Source organism: Parasteatoda tepidariorum, chromosome 7, assembly GCF_982258835.1.
Source record: "Parasteatoda tepidariorum strain Cologne lab strain chromosome 7, Ptep-v5.0, whole genome shotgun sequence".
Lineage (NCBI taxonomy): Eukaryota > Metazoa > Arthropoda > Arachnida > Araneae > Theridiidae > Parasteatoda > Parasteatoda tepidariorum.
The window spans coordinates 39,758,926-39,780,173 of NC_141761.1; the positions used below are offsets into that span (position 1 = coordinate 39,758,926).

Sequence of the window (21,248 nt, forward strand, 5' to 3'; positions counted from 1 at the left end):
TATTCTTTCACGATACAAATGTTAGTATATGAGTGTCATTATAGATATTTAAAATAACATACCCTTAAAATTCAATTGAACCTATTCATTTCCTTCGAAATCATTTTGCTTAATTTCATTCCGCTTCATTCACTTATCTTATTATCTTATCACTTATCTTATCACTTATGATTATTACTTAATCACTGAATTTAAATATAATTGACTTCAATAATCTGTAAAAAAAAAGGTTATTACATTTCAAAATGTAGCGAATTTAATTATAGGCAATAATAAAGTATCTTCAAATGTTATTAGCGGGAAATGACGGAACTACTATGTCTCAGAGGAGTATTTATTTCTGTGCTTAATTATGTAAAAGCTGTTTTGCAATTTCCTACATTAAAAATAGTACTTCACATTGTGAGTTCAGTTTTTTTTCTATAATACTTAGTTTAAATTTAGTTTCATGTGTGGGAAAGGGAAATCTTGCAATCAAAAAATGAATGAATTGTTCCGAAAGAAAAATCAAAGAAACATATTATACCAGATTTTTTTTATTTATGTGTTTTAATGATAATTTGTTTTTTAGTGATAAATAATACTTTTCTTTAGGAGGAGGCGGACGCGGCAGATCATCAAAAGGAGGTAATTATACTTGATAAAATTTGCCGTGCGACCACCAAACTAACTGAAATTTGTTAAAGGTAATTCAATAATGTACCGGATCTAATATTCGAAACAAAAAATTGAAATGCAATGATGTTACTTTACTTTTGATTTGTCAGATGTGTTTTACATTTAAACTTCTGTATATGCAAATGAAATGACCTGGTTCAGAATGCAAGAAATGCAAACAGGAGTTGTTCAACTCACCAAAGAGCATCCAATATAATCATAGTAATAGTGAGTAATAGATCACGATAGCCATGTATACATCTAATCTCCATGATGCCGCCAAACCCGGATGTGACAATCATGGCTCTACTTTTAGTCCCAGAACTCGACCGCAATGATTATGTGCCACCCTTCATGGGAAAAGATTAGATGTTGATCCCTCCACTGAAGGTGCTTCTGTTTTTAAGTGATAGAATGTCAAGAGTAACTGAAGGTTTATTTGCTAATTGGTAGCTCATATTATTTTAGACATTGCCCAACAGTTTGAACAAGTTTACTGTCTAGTAAACTTGTTCAAACTTGTTAAACTTCCCCTACTCACAATTTGCATTATGTGGTTCTGTGACTCCATTTAGCGTTGCTTCTTGGCTGTAAGTAGAGGAAGTTACTAAAATATAGCATGACATTTCGAATTACCGTTCTGGACCAGCATCGATTCCATATTGTGTGCACAGTTAGTGAATCTCGGCCAACGCGAGTAGTAATTATTCAAGGCGATAAACCGTAACCCTATTAGTATACATTTTTTCCTTATTAAAAATAACATATGTGATTGAAGACAATTCTTCTTAGGCATGGTGTTACGCAAAATTCTTAAACGGAACATAAAGTTCAATTGTAAATTGAAAATTTAAAACAATGCTGTTAGCTGTTGGTAATACCATTGACACCTGCTACCCATGAATTTTCTAAAAATTTAATATCTTCCATTCTATACTATGTTTTATCAGTCTTGTAAATTTCAAAATGTGGTGAAGCAGTTTCATTGACCAGTACTCAATTTCAAATCAAACTATCATATTAGAATTATATATTTAACATTCATTTAGTAGATAAATGATTATGTAATACGAATTATAGAGAAAAAATTTTTCGTCATTTAAAAAAAGAAATTTATATTCCATTTAACCCATTTGCAATAAGTTTATTCATCAAAACAATTATAAATCTAAAAATGAATATAATTTGCATTATTGCGACTTTATATGCATAAATATTCCAAACCATTGATCCGACGACAAATGGATATACTGTAATAATAGTTTAGCTTAAAAAAAATATTTGTGTCATTCTTCACCTCTTACTTATTTAAAAGGTCTAAGAAAAAAAAAACTTAGATGTAATTTTACATTGACTTGAAAATGATTCACTTGCCATTTCTTATAGAATTTAAAATTCAAATTCAAACTATCCCTACACTTAATAATTTGATACAGGAATCATGTAAACTGTTCGGGCTACATACCTCTCGTTGAACTTTTATTTCTTATTCTTTTTCTAATCTAACATTCTCAAATATAATTTAACAAGAGAAAATATATGTTTAATTGAGAAATAAATGATGTGACTAAAATGTGATGTTCAAAGGGGCCAATGTTCAATAATTCCTTTTTATTTTCAAAACTAAAGGTTTCAGTTTAATGAAAGATAAATTTTACTGATAATAATGAGTGCAATTTTCACAAAATCAAAGAACTAGTGAACATATCATACTTACTCTAAAGTCAAATGTTTATTTCAACGTTTCTTAAATTGTAATCAAATAGTTTGAGATTTGCATAAATAAATTTAATATCTTTGTAATAATTATGGATTCTAAAATGTCGTGTAAAGATTTTTTTTCCCATGGAAAATATCTGAATCCTTTTTCTCTTGCTCATACAAATTTGGAACTCTCACTGCTGAAAAGAAAAGAGGTAGAGTTAAATAACTGATTTCCCGCTAAAAATAGGTTAGAAAGAAAAACTATTTGTAAGATAAAGTCTTGATGTTTACTATAAAGTTTATTCAATTATAATAAATTAATTTAGCATTTGAATTAATAGGTTTAGTAAAATTTTGATGATCAAGAATTTTAAAGAGAAGTTTAAATAGTTTTTGCATTGGAAAATATCTTAATCACTTTTTCCTTGTATTTTAAATTTTGAATTCTCATTGCTGGAATTCTCATTGCATTGTTTAAAAATTTATTTAGCTTCTGTTTCCTTATTTTTTAAATTTATTTTATTTTCTATTACGCTTTTATACTTCATAAACATTTTAGTTTCCAGAACTGAGATACTTCAATCAGAGAATGATGCAACAAAATTATATGTTATATTTAATTTTAGCAATATAAATGGGTTTAAACAAAATTCGATATCTCAAAATAATATTTTTGTTGACAACAATAACTGTTCATTAATAACAAACATTTTTTTAAATTTTTCCATAGGTGGAGGAAAAGGAGGCAAAACAGGAAAATGTCAACGTAAGTTTAAACTAGTAACTAAATACTCATTTTTTAAAAATATGAAATGAAACTGTGTTAATTTAAATATTACGTTTTCAAATCTTTGCTCCATTTACTTAGGATAAACAAATTTATAAATATATTAGCAACGATAAGTTTATAGATAAAAATCTAAAGCAACTGATTTTTATGGTATTTGCGTAAAAAAAAATTACATTTACAAATTTTAGCACAAATTATACTTATTATTATATTTTTAAATATGAAAAAACTCCACTCACCAATACCCGTGATTGACTTCCATTCTTCTTTATTTTCTTAAAAAGTAGCTTTTCCCGGAAAGAAATATAATTTTGTCTATAAAAGAGATAGTTATTATAATTTATGTTACAATATTTTGGTAACGCATTAATATCCAAAAAAAAATAAAAATAAAATACTTTGATTTTAAAAATAATGAACTAAACTTAAAATTTCTAAATTTAGGAACACAAGGAAATTATGGTATCACAATAACAAATATTAAATGATATAAAATTTTTAATGTTAACAATAGCAATCATTTTATATCGTATTCGTGCAATTTGGCAACATCTAATCTTTTTAATTATTTTTTTCCAATTTTGTTTTGATAATTATTTTCTGAAATTGTTGTCATCACGTAGAGAACGAAACTATAAAATAAAGATTTTGAGAATTACAATTATATTTCGTAAATTACACTCAAAGAAAACTAAAGATTTTAAGAAATGTTCTTAAGAAAAGTATATAAAAAGGCAACAACAATAAAAAAAATCCTGCGTGAAAATGGCTCTTTTCACAGATTAAATTTCAACTTCGTTGGCGCATTTCAACGGATATAAAATTAAGTGGTAATTTTTGCAGCAAATTTAATAAAAACATAGTTCATGAACTTGAAAAGAATAAAAGCTTCTTTTTTTGTAATTCAGAAGTATTCATTGTACATTTTTCTACACTCCTTCGTAATTTTAATTACGCATACGTAATAACAAACCTTATCTTCGTAATCTTATAATTCAATATCAATCTAATTTGTACACAAGGAAACAAAATTTTATGCTAAACTGAACATTAAACTCGCATTGTAGGAGCTTACAACTCATTTATATGCAGAAGAAATTAGATTTCTTCAAACGTTATTTTTTCTGTTTTAATATTATATCAAAGAAAGTAACTTTGATTTTTTTCATTTATTATGAATGGATTTTGGTTTCTTATTATCCTTTTATTACCCTTTTTTTAATCTCAAAATTTTTCTTAATCATCTAGAGGGAGGTGTTACTGGTAAGTTGATATTTTTATTTTAAATATTTAATATAACATATAAATTAAACAATAAAAAGTAATATCAATGTAAATGTCTTATTACTATTAAGGAATATAGTGCAAAAAATAGTTCATTTTGTTTAGTGTTTAGAAACAAAATAAAAAAAAAATAGCAAAATAACTAAAATTGATAGAGGTCTGTATTTTTGGGTAACTTTTCTCTTTTGCAAAGTTAACTAAAAAGTAGTAGCAATTGACCATGTGAATGGTGAGCGTCAAGATAAAAATTCGGCGATAGATGTATTACTAAGACTTGGTAATTTACTACAAACTACGGTAAGTGCAGGAACTTTTGGGTGCATCTTCCATAAAATGCATTCTACCGTGACATCCATCTCTACTCTAAAATATTGTAACGTATATTTTGAAGTATTATTTATTTTATTACAGTTATTCATAGGTTTTATAATGATTATTACTAAAAAAATTCTGTATATGAAAATTTTTGTTTCTTAAGAAGGCCCGGTAAAAATGGGTTTTACTGTAAAAAATACACGCACTCTGAATTCGGTTATATTTTTCCGTAATTTGATCCAGATTTTTTACAGAGTAGACACTAATTAAGATATCAAATGGTACACTAAACCAAGAATTATGATTATTTAATACTAATAATTGGCTTGATTTCTAGCAGTTTTGTTTGAAAAGAAATTCTCGGTACAAAACGTAGGCTGCCGGCATTAGTATGCGCCTGGTATTTCCTACACGGAAGTTTTTTTTAAAATAATTTTCCCACTTTTTTCCTTTTTTCATTTCGTTAATATTATTATTAATAAAAGCTAAATACACTAGACAAAGTGAATAAAGAGTTTTCATTTTATAAAAACACCGACACATTGAATTAAGAAAATGATAATTTTGTTTAGCTAAAAAGGCAGTATAGTTCAATAAAAACTAACAAAAGTAATTAACTGTTTCTTTTATCGTAATTTACAAGCATCAAAATAGATTATAATATTTTGCCTGAATAGCACTTTGCATTGTGAACATCACTTATATAAAAATAATCATAAAATGCCCCTCCAAAAATATTCTGGAATGGAGTGGAACTAGGGAGTTACTGTTCCCTGATAACTGCCAAATTCTAACCTCTAAACTGCTTTCTCAGTTTCTTTCTTATTACTTTGTAAACGATAAAAATTGCTAGTCATTTTATAAGTCACTCGAAAAATACATGATAAATCGAATTTCATGTGTACAAAGTTTCAAAAAAATTTAATTTCTCAAGAACTATTCAAACGATTTTGGTCAAGTTTTGCATTTTGCAATGTATAATCACATAGTAGAAAATGATATAAAAGCTGTATATGTTACAGTTCAAATTCCTTTCACTATTATTAAAGAAAAATTTACTACAAATTTATTTTTGCATAGAATTGTCTTTGGATAAACGAATGACATGATTGTGAGAAAGCTTTTTTCAATTTATTTAAAAAGTTCTCGAATCATGGTGAAATACTCAAAAGGTAAAATTTTCATAACGGGCACAAAGTTTTAGAACGCCCTCCTGACGATGCTTTTGAGACAATACTTCCAAATTGTAGTGTTTTGAGAATCAGGAATGAAAATCCCTCAAAAAATTAATAATAATCGATAAGAGAAATCACAATAATAATGTAAATATTAATAATAACAATAATTTAGATCTATAATAATGTTGGAAATAATAATCAAAATGAAAAATAAAATTTTCATTTTAGAAATTTTTTATTCACCTCGCATAGAAAAATTACATTTAGAAATTTTAACAGTTTTCTTTAAAAAATTGTGTCTATGCACGATATTAAAGAGGTTTACTATGTGATATAATTAAAAATAAGTTATCCCTGAGTTATTCCATACCAGTTGGTGACCTTGTGACATAGAATTTCGTTTCTAACTTCTTAGAATGAGTTGCTCATCCCATTTTAAAGAAAGTTTGTACAGGTATATATATATTGCAAACTAATCATAGCTCTGAACTACAATTTAGATGAGAAATTCAAATTAAAGAATAAAAACATTCATGTAGTCTCAAAGTTATCCCATGTTACGGTATATGATAACTATCAAATTTCATACATTGATAACATAAATTGCGAAAATTGAATATACCTCTATGTATTCAAGTTGAATATTTATTTTCAGATGCATGTTAATTGAAATATACAATTGTAAAATTATTAAATTTATCTCGTTAACACATAAGTTTATATATTTTTAAATACATGATTCGAAACCTTACATGCGCAAGAAACACATAGTTTTTTTGCGCATGTCTCATTTCTTGAACACATCAATAATAAAATGATGATTTATGAATTTACTATGAAATATTGCTTCTTTTTTAGGACTTGCCAACAGCGGTAAGTTTATGTTATTTCACATTTGAAACACACGGCATTTATTGAGAATCTATAACGTATAATCCAGTTTGTTTAAATTATACAGGAATAATGCTGTTGATATTTACGTGAAAAAACATATAATTTCGTTTTTAATGAAAACGATTGCAAATATAACATTCCAACATAAACTTGCATAAAAGATGTAATATAATTAATTAAAAAAGAGAAATCTTCTGACTATTATTCGTTAAACACCTTTATCATATGATCCTTTCCAAAGTTAGTACCAAGTGAAATTCGTTAATTACAAATTATTCAAACTTAGCTAAGATTTCACAAAACGATAAAAATACAAAGATGTTTTATAATGATAGAATCACTGTATAGTGTAAGTTAAAAATGAAAGTAAAAAATAATTGAGAAATACATTTAGGATTAAAAAAACCTCGATTCAGATATTTTTATAACTGTATACTATTAAATATCTTCAGCAATTTCCTACATATTTATATTTTCAATATGATTCAATAGTTTATATGTTTCAAATTATTAAAGCAGCTTGATTGCTAAATAATAAATATTAAAATATTGAATTATTTAATTCCTTTGTAATTTGTATGCATTCACTATTTATGTTGTTCTATATGTTGTTAAAATTCCAAAATTATTTACAGTGAACAAGGCAGGACAGAGTAAGATTTTCTTTGAAAAATTTTTCTGTATATTTAAAACTAAACTTTTATAACTTTCCCTATACACTGTTAGAAATTTCTCGGAAAAAATTGTTAAAAAAAACATTTTATTCGAATGTTATTTTAAAAAATTTAAACAAGGTCAATTTAGTTTAAATAAAATGGTTTTCAGTCTATAAATTGTGAGAAAAACTGTTTAATAACTGCTTTCCCCTAATATGGTTAAACAACCATAATTTTATGAAACCAACCAAGCTGATCTAATGTCGACACTCAGTTCCTTTCAGCTGGGTACATGTTATAGCCAAAAGGGCTAATCTATCAAAATCATGTCAAGCAGAAAGGTTGACACTATAATATTTTCTCCATTCTCTTCAACACATGAAGAGTTTGTAGTATCCTGCACTCTCCAATTTGTGACCCTGTGCTATTAGAATACTATACTCTAACTCAAGCATAGATGGTCGCACTATAAAGCTGATCAACTTAAAAAATTCTAGTATTTTCCATCTCTCACAATCATCATTCTCAATAGGTCAATTAACCAGCTACAATAATCGAATACCATTACTCAGTTGACTTGAGAAAACGCATCTCAACAACAATCTAACTTTATTATCCATTATCTAACGAAACGCCTAGCTCCAATATCCAGTTAAATTTATTTTTTACGATGTTGAAACCATGCTAGTTGATAATGATTTAAAAAAAATATATAGTTATAGATTCGTGGTTTTTTTAACCATACTAATTTTAAACGTATTCAAAACTGAAAAAGTTACAAGCGTTCTTTTCCGTAAACTTCACTATTAATTACAAGAACAGACTGCCGGTTACTTTATCATAGTTTTAGAATGAAAATTCAAACAGTGCTCTGCTATTTTAAAGTATATAAAAATTCTTATCTTAGTATTTAAACTAATATGTTTATGCAATGTTAGGCATTAGTTTTTTTCATTTAATATTCACAAGTAAAGCTGTTTTTTTTTCTTCCATGACCCACAACAAATACTTTATAACTTTTATAATTTAAACCATCTCTTACCAATTATGTAAAACAAAAATATTTTATCTAGTTTTAAGAAAGATTTCTATGTCTTTCGGCAATTATTTTAAAGAAAGTTTTCTAAAATTTTCTAATCAGAAGCACATTTTTTTAAGATTATTATTTTTAATATTTAATTTAGTGATTTAAGAGACAGAAAGCGACAGAGAAATTTACGCTTAAACCACAAAAAAGAAACTAAATAATGTGGCGTCCTAAACTAAGTCTGCTGAGCAGATCAGAAAAGGAAGAAAAAGCAAACAAACTGAAAGTGAAATTGGTAACATGAATGCCCAGAGTTTTTGGATTTCATGGAATTCACTGATTCACAGACATAACTAATGATGTGAAAGAGGGTAGATGATTGCTGACGCAAGCAAGGAAGAACGAAAAATAGAATACTGCGTATCTAAGAATTTCTGATTACCTGGTATAAATTTAAAAAAAAGATAAAAAGATAACCAAAATATATCGCTGCTTTCATACATTCATAAGACAAAGAAGACAGCTCTAAAATTTTTATTACTGCTTATCACTACACTATTAATAATAGAAATGTAAATGAACGATGATAATATAGTTTATATTTGATTAAAATAAAAACATCTAACATTTTTTAAAAATTCAGATGAGTCAAACAGTCCTTGTTATAATGCTTGAATTTGTTATGAATTACTGTTATAAACTAGGAAAACATTTAATTGATTTAAATTAATTTAAAATTGAGTTATAAATATATTATATAATTAAATATATATAATATATTTATTGATATCGCTCTTGCAAACTTTGTTTCATTCTCCCAATATTGTTGAATTTTTTAATAATAATATCAATATATTTAAAAAGATTCTAAGCATTTTATTAATTCACAAATATCACTGGCTATATATTTAAAGAAAATGATAGTAAATACGACAACAAAACATGGCATAAAATAATTTTTATCGTAATTTTAAAGAATGAAAAAGTATTTAAAATCATTTAATTACAATTATATTTGTGATTTTTATAGATATTTTGGGAGGAGGTAAGTAAAACTAGTCTTTTTCAATAACCGTTTTTAAAAAAGATTTACAAATGATCTTCTTGATTTCATATTTATTTCATATATGTAGTCACAAATTTCAGTTTTAAATACATTCTTGTTCTTTACTTGTAAAACTTTTATTATTTTAGCTGCTAATGCACTTGGAGGTGTGTATATGTTAAATTTTATTTTTTATTTAATTTAAACTTTGTGGTAATAAGCTTTATAAATTTCAGAAGTCTCTTTTTTCAGCAAAAAAGGCAGAATTTAATACTACATTAATCAGCATTTTCATCGATTGTTCCAATATAAAACATTAAAAAAAGCTATTTTTTATGTATAGAATAATTGAGTAATTTTGACAAAATTGGAGCAAAATTTTTCTGAGTGAAAAAGTGATAAGGATAGGTTTATCACTTCGCAAACTAAGTTATAAATTTCCAACCGTCGCATGTTTTAGTTTTTCATTATAATTTCCAAACTCAAATGCTTTTGTAAACTGAAATACATAAAGTTTCTAAGGTTTTAATAATATTTAATCAGTTTCTGATGTCAGAAAAAATATTTATTTTCTTTCTTATATTCGCACTTTATTCAGTTATTTCTGAAAAGAAGTCTCTTTCCTTGGCATCTATTCACTGTTGTTACACTCATGAATCTCCAAATCTGACTAAAAAAATACCTAAAATATAATCGGAATTCTTCTGAAAGCTCCTTATTTAAAATAAATTTATAAATATTTAATGCAGCGTGACCAAAATGAGCCTAAGGGACAAAAATTAATTATATACTGAATGAAAATAACCATATACTTGAAAACAACATGCATAATACCATACCTGCCAACTTTTAATCCTTTCGAGGATGATTTTTCCCAGTGGTAGTAAAGTGGAATTTAGATTACAATTTTTGGCAGAAACTTACGTCTTATTTTCAACAAGCTTATGCGGACTATCTAAACAGTATTACATATTATTATGTATGATTAGTATTTTTAAAAATAGTGGTGGATTAAAAAGATTATAAATTAAGTTTATAAATGCAAAGAATATATAGAAAGCATACATTTTACTACCACTTTAAACACAGAAATAAAATTTTACGCCAAATGCGTAAAAGCTGGCAGGTATGATAATACCCATGTTACAATTAATACACTACGTCTTGATATTCTCGCTATTTTCACATCCATTTACTGAATACCTAACCTACATCTAGTTTGTCATAATATCAAAGCGACATTAGTATTAAACATATTTAAAGTGCCTGTAATTGACTCAAGCTTTTGAGAAACTTACTTCTTGGCAGTTTTTACTTCGATCATAAATCAATCGGCAATTCTAAGCTGCCTTCTTATAGCGAGTCGATTGGATTTCTATCTGCAGATGGAGAAATGTAGGTGATACCCATCGGTCATTTTCCAAAAAGATACAAGAAAAAAATTGTTTTTGATTTCATAAATTAAACATCTGAAAAAATACAAGTTTATTATAACAAAATGTATTTAAAAACACAAAAATTTGATAAAAAAAAGTATCAGTATAGGAAATACAGTTCAATGATGCCTGCACTTACGAAATAAGATCACCGCAAGGAATACCTGTAATTGGAACTTAACTTAAAAAGTGTCGTTATATGGAATGCAAGGCAATGGCTTTTACACGTAATAAAACATCATTATAAGCAATACCAGGCGAGTAGATGCCTGTAATTGGCACTTTACCTTTAAAAAATATTAGTGATGAAAATACTATTAATTTCCTAACTTTAATGACCTGCAAAAGAAAGGCAGCAATCCAATCCCCCCATTATTAAGAAAATTTGTGCTATGGGCTACATAAATTTAAATTATTGTCATCTCGACCAGTCATTATACTTCTAACACACAGTATTTCACCTTGCAAATAACAGATTATTCATAATTTATTATGTTTCTTTTATTTATATTTACTAATTGCATGCATTGTAAAAACTTTTTAAATTAAGATGAATTAAACAAAATTTCTAAGACTGTTTAATGATATTATGTTAAACTATCTTTTAGCTAATCAGAAGCATCGTAAGTATTTATTCTAAAACAATTTTAGGTATTCAGATCAATTTAGAAAAGTATTTGCTGAAATGAGCAATAATGACATGATATTTCTCTATATTTGCTTCAAAATTAAGTTTATGCTTAAAAATGGTAAAGTTATGCTGTGGGAAGCAATCTTTTTTTTCTCACGAATTTATACAAACATTGAGCATTTGATTAGCTTTTGTTTTACTTTAATCGTAGCGCTAACTTCGTTATTGGTGTGTTTATACATGCTTAAATCGGTAGTAATTTTGGAATGACACTTGTGACATAATTTATGAGAGTTACTACTTAGGCCAGCAAGCCTTAGAGCGCAATTAACAACATACCAAATTTTATATTTCGTATACGCAACTCGTATGCTATTAATTTTCCCAAATTTTGAGTTTCGATGGAGAACACGTTTCAACTTTTGCATGATGATATAGTTTAATAAGGTATAGAGAAAAAGGACATGCAGTTAGAAGAAAAAACATTAAAATACCTTAACTATCATATATTCGGCGAATTACATTTAGTTAACAAATTTTATAAAAAAATCTAATGGAAAAGGGAATTATCAAGCATTTCATTATTCATTATTTATACAAACATTTCGAATAAGGCAATCACTTTAATCTTAAGCGAACATTAATCTAACCATTTAAATATAAAAATAAATCAGAAAAATTAACTTATTAAATCTTATTTTTTCGAAATTCATTATTTAATTTTAATGCAAGTATAACATCACATAGATAATGAATATAATGTTTCCTTTTATAGCTGGACTCCTAGGTAAGTGCAAAAAAATCATCAAAAAGCATAATTATTTATGCATATTTAATGAAATATAATTTTCCAAACACGTTAAATAATTTCTTAAAAAAATACTTATTATACTGGAAGATTTAAATAAAATCATGCACCTTTTAGTTAACAAAGAAACGTTTCTATTCCATGTTCTGAAGAATAATAGAAAGTATTTTAATGCAGTTACTTAATTTTTTTTGAGCATATATGAAAAAAAAAAGTTTTTTCATCACCTTTGAGATACTTCACATATTTCATAGTTGTAATAAATACAAAAATATAGAATGCTCATCAGTAATAATTAGTATATTTTTTGAAATATTTTTGCAGTTTACAAGAAAGTATGGTGTTTTGAGAGTTTTTGAAGGTTGACAATTGTAAAAAAAAGCGACTTTGGTTAATAAGGAGATTTCGATTCATACCAAAAATAATCTCAACGATAAACCTCAATTTCTACCTCATTTACACCACATAAAATAAATTCATATTCCTCAGATATAAATTCAGTTGAAATCAGGTAAAACTATTCACACTTCAAATATATATTTTTTCTCGAAGTGTAGAAAAATAACCAATACACCTCAAAAACAATCTTTCTAAGCTAATTGCTCTAAGGTGGATTTCTTACATCCTCAAGTGGGAATAAAACATCTTCAGTACATCTTGATACATCTTCAATCATATGAACTTTGGGAGGTTGATTTTTCTTAACTCAACTTCAAATAAACATTAAATGAATCCCAGCAACAACCTCATATAAACCTCAAAAACACCTTAAAATTTTTCAACGACATATTTTGCAAATATTATTAATTTTTAGCATAAAATAATTTAGAATAAAAAAATTTTAACTTGCATTTTTTTTCTAAGAAATTATTTTAAAAGTTTGTAAGTGGGTATGCACTTTTTTAAACTGGCATAATATATGGTTCATAAACAGTTTTTGTTGCTTCACAGGTGGTAAGTACAAAACATAACATTTATTACATTTTAACCCGATTTTAATTTATTGCTAAATTCTAAAATTCTGGTTCAGACAAAAGTTGTTAATGTTAAAAACTATTATTTTAGTACCTAATTCTTTTTTAGATTCAAATAATTTGAAATGAAAAATTCTCGTCTTTTTTGTACCTCATTTCTTTATAAGTTATGAATAAAGGAACGTACAAAGTAACTTTTAGTTTAATACATTTATAAAGCAATTTCAATTAAAATATAATGCATTGTAGCTATATATTTAAATCAGACAAAATCATTATATTTAGATCTATAGGCAAAATATTTGCTTACTTCAAAATTTCAGATTTTTAGTGTAAAATAATTTTTGCAATTTTATACTATCATAGAAAAAAGTTTTTTCGGGAAGAAACTTAAAGCAATTAAGAATAATTGTTACGTGCTACTTTTTATTTTGTTTGTTAAACATGAAATTTCAGTGAACAATAATTTATGTTGCTATGTGTTAGTCCATGAAATATAAGCACCATTTATCATCCCTTCCAATTTGTATAAAGTAGTATGTGCATCCATCTGTGATGACTTGGAAGCATCATTAAAGAAGAATCTCTAGCAGTAATCAATAAACCATTAGAATAACTCGAGTGGGACGTAAACTATTAGACCAAACTATTTATAGTATATGATTCGCTTTCTCTAGGGTATTTTAAAAAATATTAGAAGTATTTGCTTAGAACTTAACAAAAAGCTCTTTTTAAGAAATTTTAAGAAAATAACTTCATATAACTGCGGCACAAATCTTAAAAATTCATAAATGAAAAGCAATATAACATGTTACTTCATTTACAAAATTAATCCCCCCCCTCAAAAAGAAAGACAGAAAATCGTTATTAAAGAATAATTTAGTAAGTAACATGACTGAAATAAGCAGGAATTCTGAGCAATATGTTTAACTGAACAAATAAATAAAATTTATATATAATTGGAAAATTTCTATCAGGTCTTGCTGGAGGAGGTAAGTTTTGTTTCTTCCTTTGAAAAATTATGCAAAGTTTTTCATTCTTACATTATAAATTTTGCAATTTCTATTTAGAAAAAATTTAGAAAAACAGTTTTTTTACTAAATATTAACAAATAATTAGAAAAAAATTAAAATTTGATTTAGTTTTCAGTATATTTTACAAATTTTATTTTTGGTATAGATTTTATAATAATAAACTAAACATATTTTTTTTGTCTTATTTTAGTTGAGACATTAGGCAACAGTAAGTATTTACATTTCTTTATATTATAAGAGTAGTTTTAGAACATTTATTAAAATATACGTTTAACAAAAAAACAAATCATGTAAAAACAGAGATATTGTTACTTTCGAGATTTAAAAAAAAAGAAAAGAAAGAAGATAAATATTAATTTCCTACTTTTACTTGATTTGTGTACTATTTTGCAAATTTATGAGTAACTATTATGCTAGTTTTTGCAATTATTCTTGATTTCATTTTCTTATTACTTAATAACAAGCTTGAAAAGGAGATATTTTTAATTTTAAATTAGTTTTATAAACAATTTCTATAACTGCTACAATAAAAGAAAATTCATTTTTTTATTATTATTATCAAACATTTTTCGTTATAGGAAAGAAAACAAACATTAAATTACAACGGTATATTTGTAACTATAAAACTAAATTTTGTAAAAGTACAATATAATTTTTATGTCCAAATAGATGTTCTTGGAGGAGGTAAGTCCTTTTTTTTAAATCCGATCTAATATATTTTTATATTTATATTATGTAGATTTAAATACCAACCACGGCTAATTTAAAACATCGAAAACAAATTTAAAAAAATCAAGACAAGAAGAGAATCCTGAATTATTACTAATAATTATACTAATAGTATTGGAACACCCGTCAAACAGCCAAGATTTGTCACCCTTATGACTTTTAGATCTCTAGGACCCTTAAGAGAGAATTACAGGAGATACATATCCATTTAAATGTCGAAACTATGTGATCTGTGTTTCAAAGTTCATTTCTATTTCTTTTAATTTCAAATAAAAGTATTCTTATAATTCAACTTGTCCATTTTTAATTTAAGCAATCCTTACTTGAATCTAGATACACAATATTTTGCTCAAATATCTTTGTTGAGCAAAATATTGAACCGTGTACTCGAAGTTGCTGCACCCTACTGTAATGGATAAAACTTCCAAACACTTACTATGCTGCCGTAACGGAAAAATTTCAAAAGCTCGGATCGTTAATGCGAAAAAATGATAATAAATAAAGTTAACATTAAGGTGAAAGATGTAAGAATTAATTATTTTGTAGCACCTCTTATAGGACTTTCACAAATTTTGAGACTAAAATTTTAACTGTTAATTGGTTTTTATCATTGGCTTTCCTATTAATTCGCTTTCTAGATTTGAATAGCATTTGTGAATGAAGCAAATAGGGAAGAGAAATAATAAAAAATAGCTGTTTTAATGCTTTTAAAAACATGGCTGCGTGTTATAATTGTTTTTATTCTTTAAATTTAAAGAGCGTATCAACGTGGTACATACTTTTATTTGTTTCATAATTTAACTTGCATATTTGCGTATTTTGTCAAAAAATAAGTAAAAACACTATAAATCGAAATTTTAAAAAATTTCAATCATTGCATTTTGTAATTTGTAAGTATTATTGTAAGTATTTGTATTGTAAGTATTTCTAATGAAGTCCATTTCTGAAAAAAAAAATTACTTTTTGTAGCAAATCAAGCTGTCAGTGGTAAGTTTTACAAAATATTTTACAGAAATATTTGTCACGATAAAGAAAAATAGGAAGTTGCTATTGAAATGTTTCATTTTTGAAATAATTAAAAAACAACTTTTCGCAATAACTTACAAAAAAAATTTTTCTTTTAAATAAAAGTATTTAGGACAATAAAAAGGAAGATGAATTAGGAAATTAGTCATTTGCATCTTAAGAATAATATACAATGGTTTTGTTTTAATAATTCCCATAAGGAATTCGAAGTAATTTCCTTGTAGAAAAATTTTATGTTTTATACGATAACACATCTAACTTAGCATTCTTGTATTTTTTACAAAAAAAAAGCCTAACATATCTCTGAAATATGACATAGTTTTTTTCAGACAAAATAGTTACGATGGTTGTAATTACACCAATGGGAAAACCAAAAATGAATATTAACAATATTTCACCGAATATTTGAGATACGAAAATAAAAAAAATGATAATTATGTTTTAAAAATTTATTTCAAAGTTTTAAAAAAATCATGTCATAAATATTTTTATTAATTTAAAAATTTATAATTCCATAATAAGTTACACTAAACGTATAATTTCAAACTGAGGACACTTTAAAAAATAAATTAATTAGTTAAAATCTATATTCAGAAAAAATATTTTTTCAACTTTAATTCAAATATAACTTCAAGACAAAGAAAATATCAAGCAATTATTTCGCAAAAGATGTCTTGTTTAGAAACACTTAAAAAAGCTGTTTCTAAAAAATAAAAAGAGTAGTATGAAGTATGTAACATGCATTTTGTTAACCATAGCATATTATAAAGCTGTAATTATAAAACATGCACGTCATCAGCATTTTATGAAAATCCTTTGAGGTCCTAGTTTTTCCTCGAAACATTTTCCCAATCTGTTCTTTTGCCAGAAATTGATTTCCAGTTCTTCACTTTCAGGATGGCAAATTCCTCATCCCCATAGTCTTTCCTTCTTTTTTGGGGGGCTTCCTCCCTGGCTTTCGTTAAAAGGGGTCATATTATAAACCCTCAATACTGTTCTCATTTACTACGTATTCTTTAATATTCCTCAAATAAATTATTTGTGCTATTTTTATTAGGCATATTTCGAAAAGCTCTGATTTTTTTATTGTTTTCTTCATATTCTTCCCCAAACCAGTCAGTTCTTTTTAATATTTTTTCTCTCCCAAACTACCTATTTGCTAATGAGATTATAAAATTATTGTTATTCTCACTAAGCAAATTTAAAAATATGATTTGAAATTAATAGCAAATTTAAGAATCATTTAGCTTCTCTCAGAAAATAAAAGAACACATTTTTTAAGCTCTTTTACAAAAGAAATTAATTCCCATAATTTGCAAATCGCTAAATAGGTATTAGAGTCCACGTTTGTCTTTCTGAAAGATTACAAATCAGTAGATCTGAGAGATATCTAGAACTAATTATTAATGATCGATCTGTCTGATGTAGAATCCATCAAAAAATCTACACGTCACACTTTCAATTTTCTTATGTTGAGGTCATGTTTTTAAAATTATCATATTATGAGAAAAATCAGAAATAATTTGTCTATTACCATTATTATTTAATTCCACTTGTAGACAGTATTTTCCCGTACCGGTCTAAATGCTTCTCATGACCTATTTTGGTATTGATGTCACTCACAGAGTGATGTGCTTTGTTTTAATTACAAATATGCGAATTCAACTAATTTAAAGTTGCTTTAATTTATTTTTAAGAGCGTTTTTTATATCATAAAATTAATTCCATACATTTTTCTCCATTGACAGATTTCTTCTGTGGCTGTAAGTATATATCACATAAAACTAAAACTAGTTATAATCATCTGTAAACTTTGAATGATTCAATATGCAATTTATAATAACTAAAAGCCTTTAAAAGTGTCGAAGAACATTTAATTCGATTTACAACAGTTTACGTGAAAAATAGTATTGCAATTTTAGTGTAAGAAAAATATTTTAAATCTAATCTGATTTAATTTAATTTCTTAAAGAACATTCATAATTAGCTGTGAAATTTGTATTGGCTAAATTAATATAATATTTATAACTTTATAAACTCGGAGCATGTGAGTCTTGCGATGAATTTCTTTCTCCTTCAGCATGTCCTGAAAGGCTTAAAATAATATTGCTACGTTCTATTTTAATGAAGTGAACCATTTGATGGAAAAGACTGATGAGAAATAAAAAGATCATCTATTCAAAGATGAGGAATGACACAAATAAGGAACAGGTGCATCTTAATGTCCCCTTATTCAAGCAGAGATAATGTCAGGAAGCTATAGTTTAATCCTCTCTTGATTTTTAAAATTTTAAAGCCACGTTAAAACAGAATGACCGGCACGTAGTAAAAAATTCAGTTTGCATAAATAACCTGCATTTTTGACTGCTTCTTTTCCGGTAACGCAATAGTCTACGATTTGGCAATCTTTTGCTTCAATACGGAATGTGATCTTTTCGGTCAATTTAATGAAGCAAAGTGGCATTTAATACTTCTCAACTTGGGTCATTGTTGAGATTAAAGCTGCTCTTCAAATCCGGCTAAAATCAAATCAAGCTAAGATTGATGCTTATTTCAAAGTATTTTTCAAGGCTCCTGATATTTTGGAAACTATTTAAACATTCCATTTGCTTTTTTTTATACAAATGCGTCTCTATTTTAGAAAATCTCCTCTGTAATCTTTCGTAATGCGTATATAAGCAAAAGAAGCTCCTTAATTCAACAATGTTTGATAATTTTCTTTTTTTTTTCATAAACCATTCATTAGAGCTTAATTTTTCTTCTTCTTTAAATACATCAATTAATCCTTTATAGCAGAAAAAACTTTTTCCTCATGCCGCAATCTTCATCCAAAAGAACTCATTTTTTTATTTTCAGAAATTCACGAAATGCACCTGGATCGCTACTGTTCTTTCACTGGCTTCATTAAATGCTTCCGACCATTATTTATTACACGTATTTTATGAATGGAAAAAGTTTCTGCTTACGAAACAATTTTACTCCTTTGTGAAATTTCTTCATTCCGTTGCAAAGTTCGTCATCCTTTGCATATTTAGTGTATTTGTCTGTATATGGCAATCATTCCGAAATTTTACGCTCTGTTTTAATGATGGGTTCTTTAAGAGAAAAATACTGATATATGAATCAAAAAATTATTTATTTACAGGTGAAGAAAAATAAATAAAGAGTAGATACATCGTAATATGCAGTGTTTCAAGAACATGTACACTTACTTAACATTAACAAACTATCATTAGAGTTCATAATTCCATCTGATATGATCTTTGTCTAATGGAACATCTCAATCTTACGATTAGGGCATCAGCGAGTTTCTATAGAAACAGTCTCTCAGGTGCATAATTTTATAACTTCGAAGGAATGTATCAAACTCACTAGGTACGGTTTACGTAATTGCTTAAGTCCTCACAAAAATTATGAAAGCAACTGTAACATTATATTAAGTTGCCTAACTTAAATAAATCTTTAAATTAATACAAAACTGAAATAGACACTATTAATTAACTTGAATGTGATTAGAATAAATGAAAATAAAATAATATTGAAATGGATTTATATATGTTATTATATTTTAAAATTTTTTTAACCATTTAACCATAAATAATTGCTATAAACTGTCCGTAAAATACTGAAGTAATTTTACTTATTTTAGTCAATAGAGTGTTTAACAGTAAGTTTTTTTCTTACTTTTATTTCTTGTGCATTTGTTATGTAAGCTAAACATTATGTTTTTCTAACTTAACAATTTAACGATTCAGGATGTCTACTCAAAAACAGGAATAAATGCTTTTATTAATATCAAGAATTTATAAACGCTTACTATTCTTTTAAAATCAGAGTAACTAATTCTACCAATCATATCCCTGTAGATATTGCAATTCTTTTATACTAATGCATATACACCTATTGCGGCAATTCTATTTGGAAATAAGTGAGGTATATTGATTATAATGAATACATAAAAACTGAAAATAAACCTGGTTAAAGTCATACATTTTCCGTTTCGTTAATTATATTTCAGACTATTTATAGTAATAATATATAACTTTCAGCATTTTAAAGAGTAGAAACTCTATTATTTGTAAAAGAAAAATACAAGCATAATTAAAAAGATCATAATATATATTTAATTTAATCAGACAATTTCGTTACACGGATAAAAAAAAGAAATCCTATAGATCTCTAATGATCAAAGTTATTTTATAGCTTTAATGAATTATTTACAGTTATTTTTAGATTTTAGAGGTATGTTTGAGGTTTCAACGAAAAATATCTAGAATTAGCTACACTCTCTTCGATTTTCTAGGCAGTAGACAGTTTTTCTAGTGTTATGCAATGAGGGGTAATATTTTGGGATTTATGTATGTTAAACTAACAACCCAAAGAATTATTTCCTACCACTAGTCACAGAATTAGCAATATGTGATTACGAATAATATGTGAATAACAAATATGAAGAAAAAAAATTTTAATTTAAAATAGTATATTACGTATTCTTCTATTACGTGATAAAACTTATGAATTGAAATTGCACTCATAAAATATTTTTTTCAAAGCGCTTTCAATGGTATTTAGTGACGGAAGCAAATTATATTTTCCTTTATAAATTTAATCTAATATATTTTTTAGTTTAAAATGTACTGCTTTACAATAATTTTGAGTTAAAATTATTTAAATTACCTAAAACAATTTTATAATAACTAGATTTGTTATTGCAGAAATCGGGAGCAAAGGTAAGTAATGATTGAATGCCTTCATGCTCTAAATGTTTATCATAATGCCTGTAATTTTTCTTTTTTTTTTAATATTAAAAAAAATATCCTATTATTTAACATAAAATATAAGTTACCTGCAATTTTATTTTTATTTTCAAATATGATACTTCTGAACATAAAATATTTCTAAAATTTGTTGTGTTATTATATGCGTTAACTTAAATTTTCATAATCCTGATCTACACAATGTTTATATATTATTTTTTTCTTAGCTGGAAAAGGTAATATATTTTTAGTTTGATTACAACTTGACGAACATAAAAGTAAGAAATAAAATTTTTATTAAAT

At 26.2% G+C, this 21,248-nt stretch overlaps 1 protein-coding gene across 1 annotated transcript in view; it reads left to right on the top strand.

The window, feature by feature from the left end:
- LOC107438803 (uncharacterized) overlaps positions 1-21,248 on the top strand; it is a 70,900-nt gene that overhangs the window by 4,706 nt on the left and 44,946 nt on the right. The window contains exons 9-19 of the mRNA XM_087168759.1: positions 595-627; positions 3,092-3,127; positions 4,400-4,414; positions 6,787-6,801; positions 7,458-7,475; positions 9,536-9,550; positions 9,700-9,717; positions 11,595-11,609; positions 12,393-12,406; positions 14,376-14,391; positions 14,624-14,641. Coding sequence (XP_087024885.1) covers positions 595-627; positions 3,092-3,127; positions 4,400-4,414; positions 6,787-6,801; positions 7,458-7,475; positions 9,536-9,550; positions 9,700-9,717; positions 11,595-11,609; positions 12,393-12,406; positions 14,376-14,391; positions 14,624-14,641 — 213 coding nt within the window. The remainder of the gene's footprint in view (positions 1-594; positions 628-3,091; positions 3,128-4,399; positions 4,415-6,786; positions 6,802-7,457; positions 7,476-9,535; positions 9,551-9,699; positions 9,718-11,594; positions 11,610-12,392; positions 12,407-14,375; positions 14,392-14,623; positions 14,642-21,248) is intronic.